The 10452-nt window shown below is 37.1% G+C and overlaps 1 protein-coding gene across 1 annotated transcript; it reads right to left on the bottom strand.

Moving 5' to 3' along the window:
* Nucleotides 1-5630: 5630 nt before the first annotated feature.
* On the bottom strand, nt 5631-9089 carry LOC103583415 (tripartite motif-containing protein 5-like). Its single transcript, XM_008564732.1, has 4 exons — nt 8685-9089; nt 7504-7604; nt 7184-7210; nt 5631-6937 (listed from the first exon to the last, which is right to left on the bottom strand). The coding sequence occupies exons 2-4, from the start codon at nt 7520-7522 to the stop codon at nt 6378-6380; spliced, it is 606 nt and encodes a 201-aa protein (XP_008562954.1). The 5' UTR covers nt 7523-7604; nt 8685-9089; the 3' UTR covers nt 5631-6377.
* Nucleotides 9090-10452: the final 1363 nt, after the last annotated feature.

The following is a 10452-nucleotide window of genomic DNA, read 5'->3' as shown; positions in this document are numbered from 1 at the left end:
TTCCAGTTGTCATTCTCAAAAGGCACGTAAGAGGAGAGGATGGTATGCAGCAGGGTGGCTAATACTGAGATACACAGTAGATGTCATTTTTGCTCTAGTCTGTATTTGGTTTATGTATCTTGCTAACAATAGTAGTGGGTAGAGGGCTCACTGTGTCAATGTGTTTGTGAGGAGTGCACCTCCTGGGGGAGGGCAGGTGATTGTGATGGCCAGAGGAGACAAGCTCCCTCATTCAAGGACCTCCTCTCTGTCCAGTGCTTCTTTCCTTCTTGTCCCTCCCACAAATACCACATCCAGTCTTTTGCTCTTCTTTCCATTTGAATCCACTAATAATAGAACCATGATATTCTTCATTATGTTAAATGCAATTAAAATTATATCTGCAGGTATATAACTATCTATGTTTCTATCTGAATATCACTCCCTATATACAACATTTTGAAATTGATCCGAGACAGTAAAGAACAAAATAGATAAGTTCTCTTCTTGCTTTTATGAAACTTACCTTTGTGTGTGGGGCTGGGTGGGGTGATACTCAATGATAGTATTACATGACAACAAAGATGATGAAGAAAAACTGCCAGCTCTCAGAATGCATTTTGTATAAATATTCAGATAAGCATTACTTTATTGTAAAAGTTTCACTCTTACCCAAAAAACTGAAATTTTCAATGTGGTTCATTATTTCTAATTGAGTAAAAACTAATTTATAAGCCAGGATTAACTTTCTATTCTTTGAACAGTAACATATTTGTATTCTTAAAATAACACACATAGATTTCTCAGTCGCCCTCTGTGTCTTGTGTTATTTAATGGATGAAGATCACTGTGCTCCACAATGTCAGTCAAGGAACCATGCTGTGGTGGCTACATCATTTTGTAGTGGTACCATCTGGAACATGAAGTCAGAACAAGAATAAGATAGACAACAGGGCAAAAAAGTACAAGCAGGAAATATAAAATTTTTCAGTGCTAATTTCTCATTAATGGGAAGGTTTCCTCATTTGGGCTGCCTAAATAAGGAGAAGGCTTTGGACTTCCTTGGGACCTTATCTGTTGTTCATTTCTTGTTTCAAGTTTCTCTCATTTGGAATGGGAAGGTCTGCTGTGCTGGTCCTACTGTTGTGTTTTGCAAGCATATAGCATGTCTCGTTTCATAGCTTTATGACTGGAAAGAAATTTTACCTCAGGATGAATCATACTTTGAATATAACCCATACCTGCTTTAGTTAATTTTTAGGTGATACTTTGAAGTAACATTTTGTGCTGGAATAAATTTAGATTTTGGTGTGACTGGAATGGGTTAACGCATTTGGTGTATAAGAACATAAATTTGGGGAGTTCAGAGTGTGCAGTATTATGAACTAAATTTTGTCTCTGTAAATACTTAAGTTGAAACCCTAATCCCCAATGTGACTGTATTAGGAAATAAGGCCTTCTAAGTGATAACTAAAATTAAGTGAGGTCATAAGGGTAGTGCCATAATTCAATATAATTGATGTATCTGTAAGAGGAGACACCAGGTGTGCATATCCAGAGGAAAGACCATGTGAAGACACAGTGAGAAGATGGCCATCTGCAAGCCAATGAGAGAGGCCTCTGCAGAAACCAGAGCTCCTGATACCTTGATCTTGTACTTCTAGGCTCCAGAACTGAGAGAATAAATTTCTGTGGTTTAAGTCATCCATTCTGTGATATTTTGGCAGCACTAGTACATTAGTAAGTTGGTGGTAGATTGATTTTATTGAAACACTACCATCATAAAAGGACCGTGTTTTGTTCTTCCTGGAATAGACACTCTAGATATAAATTTGACTTCCCTACAATCAATGATTCTGCCAAAACTACCATCCGTGAATTTAGAGAATGCTTTATATACCATCATGGTATTCCACACTGCATTGCTTGTGATTTGAGGACCTCACTTAACAACAATGGAAATGTAGCAATGCGCCCACACTCATAAATTCACTGTTATTAACATGTTTCTCACCATCCTGAGCAGCTGGTTTGATAGAACAGTGAAATGGCCCTTTAAGATGAAGTCACAGCATCATTGAGATGAAAATATCTTGCAGGGCTGCAGGAAGGTTCTGTAGGAAGCTATTTTTGCTCTGAGTCTGTGCTCAATATCTGGTGCTTCTTCTTCCATAGTCAGAATTCACCACTCTGAGAATCAAGGGATGGGCATGGAAGTGTTGCCTTTTCTCCCTGCGACCTTATGCTCTACTGGCATAAAGATCTTAGTTCCAAAGTGAAATGCTTCCACCAGTAGACACAATGATGATTCCATTAAACTGAGAAGTTAAGAATTCCACCCAGCCAGTTTGGACACTTCATGCCTCTGAATCAACAGTCAAAGAACACAGTCACTGTGCTAGCTGAGGTGATTGATCCTGGCTATCAAGGAGAAACTGGACACCTACTCCACATGGAAGTAAAGAGTATTTCTGGAATACAGGAGATCTTTAGGGCATCTTTTAATATTATCATGCTCTGAGATTAAAGTCAATAGAAAACTACAATTCTCTGATAAAATTAATGTTTTTATCTGCCAAATTCATATGTTGAAGTCCAGTGTAACTCTATTAGAGACAGATCCCCTAAGGAAGTAATTAAGGATAAATGAGCTTATGCGTTGGGGACCTGGTTCAAAAGACTTAGTGTTTTTATAAGGAGAGATGGCACCAAAGAGTTTGCTCCCCTTCTCTTTCTCTCTGTCTCCTTCCTTACAAACAACAGTTCACACGAGAACATGGCAAGAAATCTGCTGTCTACAACTCCAGGGGAGAGCCCTCACCAGACAGAAATCTCACTGTCACTTTAGTCATGATCTTCCAGTGTCCAGAACTGTAAGAAAATAGACTTGTGTTGTTTAAGTCACCCAATCTGTGGTATTGTGTTATGGTAACATGAACAGATTTATATAAACCCAACTGAGGCAGGGTACTAATGGCCAAGTTTCATCAAGTTTGGGTTGCCTCACCAGGTAAAGTACCACAAAATAGCTGAACTACTTGCTGAGGGCAAAAAGAATACAAAATAAGTAGTGGGAGAATGGGTGGTGTTAAATATCAGGTGTGACCACATGACCAGTTAAATAAACAAGGACCAAAATTGTCTTCTGTATTTTTTATTTTATGTTTGTGCATATATATGTATATGTATATATATATATAATACTTTTATCCTTTTAACGCTTTATCATTTAACATAAAACATATTTATCGACTTTATATCACAGTATGTATGAACTGTTCACTTTACACCCTAGTATTAAGTTATAGAATATCGAGGAGAAGAGTGAACATTGTATCCACTCTTGGGAACAGGGTTAGTTCATGTTGGTTGTACACAGGATAGTTGCATCATGTTAGGTGAAAGTATCACCTTATAATTGCCTTTATTTAGAGATTAAGTATGGTTAAAAAAATGTTTATGGGTGCCAAATTGACAATGAGTTAATTTGTGTTGTTTAATTTCATGTTAATTTGGCTGGAGCATAGCATGCCCAGGTATCTGGCCAAACACTAGTCTAAGTTTTGCTGTGAAAGCATTTTTAGATGACATTGACATTTATACCAATAGACTTTGAGTAAAGCAGATTATCCTTCAAAAAATGGGTGGACCTAATCCAGTCAATTGAAGGCCTTAAAAGAAAATAAGACAGATTTTCCACCCTCCCGCCACCTCCCAAAAGAGAGGAAACTTTGCTTCTAAAGTGTCTTCAGACTGGAGCGGAACCATCATTTTTTCCTTCAGTCTATCCTGCAGGTGGTTGACTTACTAGCTTCCACAACTGCATAAGACAGATTCTTTAACTCTCTCTCTCTTTGTCTCTTACTCTCTCTTGCTCACTTGCTCTCTCCATCTCATATAGATATATAGTTTTTCTGGATAATCCCTGCCAAACCAGGATCTGGAAATGTACCTGCAGGGTCTCAGTGGCAAAGCAACACTGAAAAGAAAAGCAATGTCCCTCTTTCCACCCCACTACAATAAATGAGTCATCTGAGCTGGGGGTGGGGGGGAGGTACTAGTTTGGAAGAGACATGGCAGAGGGGAGTGGCAACTGTGGGTGCTGAGAATAAAAGCAGAAAAGCAAAAATGACAATGGGCAACACGGAGAGATTGAGAGTCAGTACAAAGAGATAGCCGAGCATCATCCTCAAATGAAAAGGAAGGTCATGGAAAATCATACTAATGAAGGTAGATCTTGTATCTATTCCAGTGAGGATCTTAGGTCCCCAAGTGACAAATTTCTGATCACCTTTTAGTGATTTCTCTAGGTACCATGGCCTGCACATTATCTATGGATAATTCTATAGGCTAAAGCCTCCTTATACCCTAAGATTCTGCTGAGCCCACTCAAACTTCCCACTGTGGACACATATCTGCCTAATAAATGGCCCAGCACAGTTCTAAGGTACCAGAAACACAAGATGGTATGATTGTTGCTCAGAGATTCAGAAGGGACAGGAAGAAGAAAGTTCTAGACCTGACACAGAAGTGGAGAGAAAATCTACAGTTGGTGTCCAATGGACTTTTTGAGTTGAGAATGGCTTTGTCAGCCTTTTACTGAGTAGACAGAGTGTATCTGGGAGCAACCCATAGGCTCCAGTAGAGGTATTCATTACTGGGGTCAGGAACCTCTTAAAACTTGGACACCCTCTGGGTGCAGATCTTTTCTGTTGTATATACAATTTTAGTTCTTTATTTCCTTGTAACTAGATACTTTATTTTGAACTGGGGGACTAGACATTCCAGTAAATAGGGTGACAGGAAGGCAGAGGTCACATGGAAAATTTATAAGTTTGACTTTCCCAGTTCTCATGGATGGGTGCTGAGGTAGGTTATGCACACACATTCACAGATACTGAGAGCATCCACCTTGGACTTCCTTTTCTCATGAAAGTTCATCCAAAATGGAGACTTGAATTCCTGTGGCCAAGCAGAGTTAAGAGCAAATACTACTTGTTTAGACAGCCTGTTTGGAAAGGAAAAAAATTTTAAAAAACTATATATATAGTTTTGTCTGGGCATATATATATATTCAGCACTGAGCAAACCCAAAAAGAATTTCCAATGGGACAGAATTTCTCAGGAACATAAAAACAAAAATGAAGGGTAGGTTTCTATGAAGTCAATAATAGCGAAGATTTTTTTTTTCCATTCAACAGCATTTATTTTACATTTTAAAAAAAATAAATAAAAATCTGTGGTTCTTTAATCTAGTTACACTATTTATAAAAGCAAAGTTTGGGTAATAATTTTGAAAGTAAACTAACACATTTTCTTATAAATCATTTATTTCAGTAACAGAGAAAAGAAACAAAAATTAATAGACACCTTATTAGATTACTTCTTATGTGCTAGAAATGATAGAAGTTATTAAGAAAACATTCTGTTTTTTAAGTTTCAAAATACTATATCTGGTAAAGTTAGTTTTTATTATTCTTTTTCAAATAATAAACTGAATCCCATAGAATTGTGTTTACTTGATAAGGGCAAGACTGTAGCAACATCAGAATTACAATGAAATTTTAAATGTGTGTGTGTGTACGTATGTATGTATATAAAAGACAGAGCTGGAGTAGTATTGAGGATGGTGTATAGGACATTAAAAAAAATGAGAATTCAGTAAAGGTAAACTTAGTTCCTCCGAAGGCACAAGCTGTTCCATGGGACACGGCCACAGGTTACATTTTTCAGTACTTAGTAGAGCAAATACTTATTATTAAGTTGAGAACTTAAATAGATGCTTTATACTTAATGAATTAATTTTGTCACAGTGATCCAAAGTATTAGGTGAAGTTTTTATACCAAAATTATTTAAAGAAAATAAGCACAGCAATTTAAGAATGTTATTCAAAATTACATGGCTAGTATGTGGGAAGACAGAATTTTAACTCAGACACTCTGTACTCAAAGCCTCCACTCTTTGTATAAAGCAATTATATTTTCTCCTTCATACCTTGATGATAAGGGGCATCACGGATAAGCTGACACACTGCTAATGGCTCATTCTTTAGTGAGTGACTCCTAGACATGCCCTTCAATAATATAAAAAAGTTGTTGAAAAATATGTTTTTGTTTTCTTAGTCAGTGTCAGAGGGAATTGGGTTGTAAAGATTTGGCAGAGGTGTTACCTCAATACTGGTCTTTCTTTATGAAGGATCAGTCATTTTTCCTGAGTATGGAAAATAATGAATAAAATTTTCTCATAAATGCAAATGAAATATTGGGAGGAATGTGGCACAAGGCAATTTGCACAAATAGATTGAAGAGCAGGCAGCAAGGAAAAGACGGTTAGAATGGTGCCGATGAGTTCAGGTGCGTGAGATGCATCCAGGCAAGTGGGTGTTGGTGTAGGAACTTCACAAGCTTGGCGAGCACAGAGTCATGGGGACTGAACAATTTATAGGATTGAAATATGGACAAACCATTGGAGAAAAGCGACATGAAGAGAATTTATAGATGAGAAACCCATTGGTAACATTAAAAAAATAGAGAGTACCAGCATCATAGTCTAGGAAAACCCCAATACGCCAGGGAGGAACTGGCAGGAAGAGGGTCACAATCAAGGGATCATTGGAGGAAGAGTCCTGAAAAGCAGTATATTCAACTTGATTCTTTAACCCTATAACCCAATAACCATGTCTAGGTTGGTAACTTACAACTTGTGTAAAACAGTTCCTCACAAGCCATTGGAGGTCTTTTACTTCACATACCCCCAGGATCCAGGCGCTTTTGTTGGACACATCTACCTCCCAGTAATGTTGTCCTGATGTCATCAGTGGGGAGCCTCCGATGCTGTAATAATCATTACTACTTGAATTAGCAGGAGCTGAACACTTCTCAAATGAGAATTCCACTTGTGTCGGATTAAAAAAATTAAAAGTATTTGAATTTTTCCTTGGAGTCAATTTCATGTCAACTGTAGAAAAATTAAGGATCATGTGAGCAGTATGATGTAGCATCGTTTTTGAAATTATGAGAGGAATCTTGAGAGAAACTTAAGAGGGACCTAAGAGGAATTTTATTCAGAGGTTACACGTAGGGTTAGGTATGTTCGAGATGGAAGGAGAAACATGGGACTTGAAAAATGAGAACTACTAGAGAACATAGATTTCTGAAAGATGATGACAACAGGGTGGCTTATGATACTGTGATTTCTCCTTACCCCAGTATAGTTGCATATCTGTCAGCTCTGAAATGATAAAAATTTATAATATTCAATACAAACAGAAGACCCAGCACTGAAATCTATTTTCTCTCCAGATTAGGGAAGTAAAAGGGACTGTGATAGGGACGTGAACAGGTGAGTGAGAGGATGAACCAGGCCCCTGATCATTTCTCGTGAAATGTGACCACATCATCAGCACCCAGCATCTGTCCTCCCTTGTCTCCTCATTCCACACCCAGAAACTGCACCATCTTCCCCATCTAGCACCTGCTACCTCTGGAATCCCACAGCTACACACTTGATCTAGCTCTCCTCACCTTTCAATGCTTGCAGCATCCCTTTCAGATCCGGAGCTTGAAAAACTCTGCTTTGTTTCTTGGGGAAAGTTTTTGGGGTCTTCAGGGTGAAGTTCTGACACCTAGGGATGAAAAATCCCCCACACCTCTGACCTTGTGTCTCTCAGACACCACTGAATTCCTTCAAATAACCCATTCCTTTCTTCCTGCTAGAACTTATAGGAAATGATAAAATAATGGATTTTAAAACAAAACAAAACAAAACTTTGATTAGTTAAAAAAAATCTAATGTGTAAAATCATCATTGTCACAAATGAGGGTTCCCAGGGAGATGGTCAGAAAGTGAGGTTGCAGAATCTGCCTCCTGGATGTTTGAGAACTATCAAATGTGGGAATCTTACCAAAAGAGGGCAATGATCTGCAATGTCTGTTCCCAGTAGTGAGGCCCTCAGATATCATATGAAGTTTCAGGTTCACTGGGAAAAATTACAAACACTTGGAAAGGGAAGAAGATATTATGAAGACCAATCTAATATTGGTTTGAGTTTTATGTGTTTGGAAACGGCTTGATGCTTCCAGGTTAGTGTGCAATTTTAGACACAAGCACACAACCTCTGCATACTCTTCTAATGTATGTAGCTGAGATGAGTCAATTGTTTGCATCGGGGCCAAAATATTATTTCTAAAGATTCAAGTTTTTTGTTTTTTTTTTTTTGAAATGTAAATAGAATCATACACCAAAAAAATAGAACCTGGTCTTTTGTATTCTCAGGAGAAGAATATAAACATGTGAGAATTATCCCAATGAACAATGCTAGGTCTTTAGAAATCAGAAAAGATACATCTCTCTCATGATAAGTCAAGAGCCTATTAAATACAAAACCAGAGTGAGATTTAGGCTCGCAGGTTGAATAAAACGGGGGTGTCACAGGGTCTGATACTGCAACACCTTATCCCTAATACCATGAATGACCCAAATTTAATTACTTCCCTCCACTCAAATCCTACACCATGGAATCTGATCTATCCTCAATAGTTACAGGCCACACAAACCCTGAATCATGATCAGAAATTTAAGATAACACTATATCTCCATTTTCCTGCCCCAGAGATGATTTATTCTCATTGATTACCAGATAATTCTAATGACTACAAATTTTTTCTCACAGCACAAAAGGACTATCCCTGGTGTCCACACATACCTTGCTGTAATGCTGTTCACATCCTAGGAAGAAGGGAGAAAATATGAGTTTAGATATGATAGACTGTCCTCATTTAGAAAGCTTTATTATATCCTCACCATATAGTGATGTGCTGAGAATGGATTTGATCCCAATGCAAATGACAAAAAAGTAAAGATAAGACTCATGCCAATCATCCCAGAACTCATGTGAAGTTGTCAACCTCCCTAAATAGTAGAAACATCTTTTACTCGCATGGAAGCATAACAAGAGGTTCTGATATATAGAGATGGGACATGTTTACAAGGAAAAAGAGAGAGACACATTTATTTATATATATATATATTTTACCAAATATATGTCTTCCCATGAGATGTTTAATTAATCCATGGCTCCTTGATTTATTCAATATATATGTAAACTGATAAAAACTATTATTAGACAAGCATTATTCCATGTTTTGGATAATTGAAAAAAAAAATGAATAAATAGAAATTTAACTGGTTTTCACTGAGGATTCAATGTACAATGAAACTAATGTACTAAACAAGTGGAGAAGTTTCTCATTTTTCTCGCTTCTCATTCTGTACATTAACTATAATTGACTTCAACCACTCCCTTTAATTCTAAAACAACATATATGCAGTTGATTTCCAACTCTCTAGTTTTACACAGATTTGTCGCTGAAATGCAGTTTAATATATTCAATAGTGAAGAAGTCACAAATACTAGCACATTAGGATGCCTGATATGTAACACCCACCACACTATCTTCTCACTTATACCCCATTGTCCACAATGTTACCAATATTCAGTCATTGTCATGCAAACTACAATATTTATTCTGAATTCCAGTCTCTACCAAGCCAGTTTAATGTATATCCTTAAATAGTATGTAGTCATCTAATCATCTTTAACCCCACAGATATTGTTTTATTTGTTTGAGCAAATATGTCCCAATATATTTGGTCTCCTTTACCCTAGACTTACTTCCTCCATGCAGTTTTTTTGAAGAACAAGGCCAATAGCTGGGTCTACACACTCACACAAAATTTACGCTGTTTGTATTAGGACTTTTATTTTGCTTATGACATAAACCAAGTAAAGTAAGATTAAGTGATTTAAAAAAAATGTTGGGAAGAGCAGTTATAACATCAGTCATAGCTGAATTTTGAAGCTAAAACATTGTCAGAGAATATAGTCTATATGTCTTTTTCCAGATTATTTTTTTCTTTTCTCTACATTGAATTTATTCTCACTAAATGAAAGATAGGTGAATCTCCTGACATAAGCCTCAGCAGAAAGGAAAATTTACTTGCATAGTTTAACAAAAATTTCTGAAGCTTGAGTGGCAATTGTTTACTTGGGATCAGATGCCCATCTTAAAAGCATTACTGTGCTGTTCCTGGAAACAAATGAATTGCACCTGCTAATTTTACTAGGGTTAAGTGATATACAATCTTGACCATGCTATGAATAAGAGAAGTGAAGAATCCCATCAGGGAGTAAGTCATGGCAGATTTGAAAATGGCCTAAACTTTTAATGCACTCCCCCACTCAAACATAAATCCATCCAGAGGGCAGAAACGTCAGTGTATTGATGAAATTGAACACAACTTCCATTCAAGCTTAGAAGTCAAACAAAGATACATAGACACATAGGGGAAACAGGATGCCACAAGTAAAAATTACATTTTATCTCTCTTTAAACTCAGCAGAGACATCAGCAGCAATAGGGAATTAACTAAATAAAGAAACCAAAAAAACCTTTTAAGATAAAGGGGGGTAT

The sequence above is a fragment of the Galeopterus variegatus genome, unplaced genomic scaffold (assembly GCF_000696425.1).
Source record: "Galeopterus variegatus unplaced genomic scaffold, G_variegatus-3.0.2 Scaffold22766, whole genome shotgun sequence".
Lineage (NCBI taxonomy): Eukaryota > Metazoa > Chordata > Mammalia > Dermoptera > Cynocephalidae > Galeopterus > Galeopterus variegatus.
Note: the sequence above shows the minus strand (reverse complement) of the source record. Positions and strands in the feature narration are given on the sequence as shown.

What these genes read in the sequence shown, in the direction of transcription:
- LOC103583415 (XM_008564732.1), bottom strand. An exon ending in AGATATGCAACTATACTGGG is followed by an intron (nt 6,938 to 7,183) that starts GTAAGGAGAAAT and finishes ATTTTTCTACAG; the next exon opens with TTGACATGAAATTGACTCCA.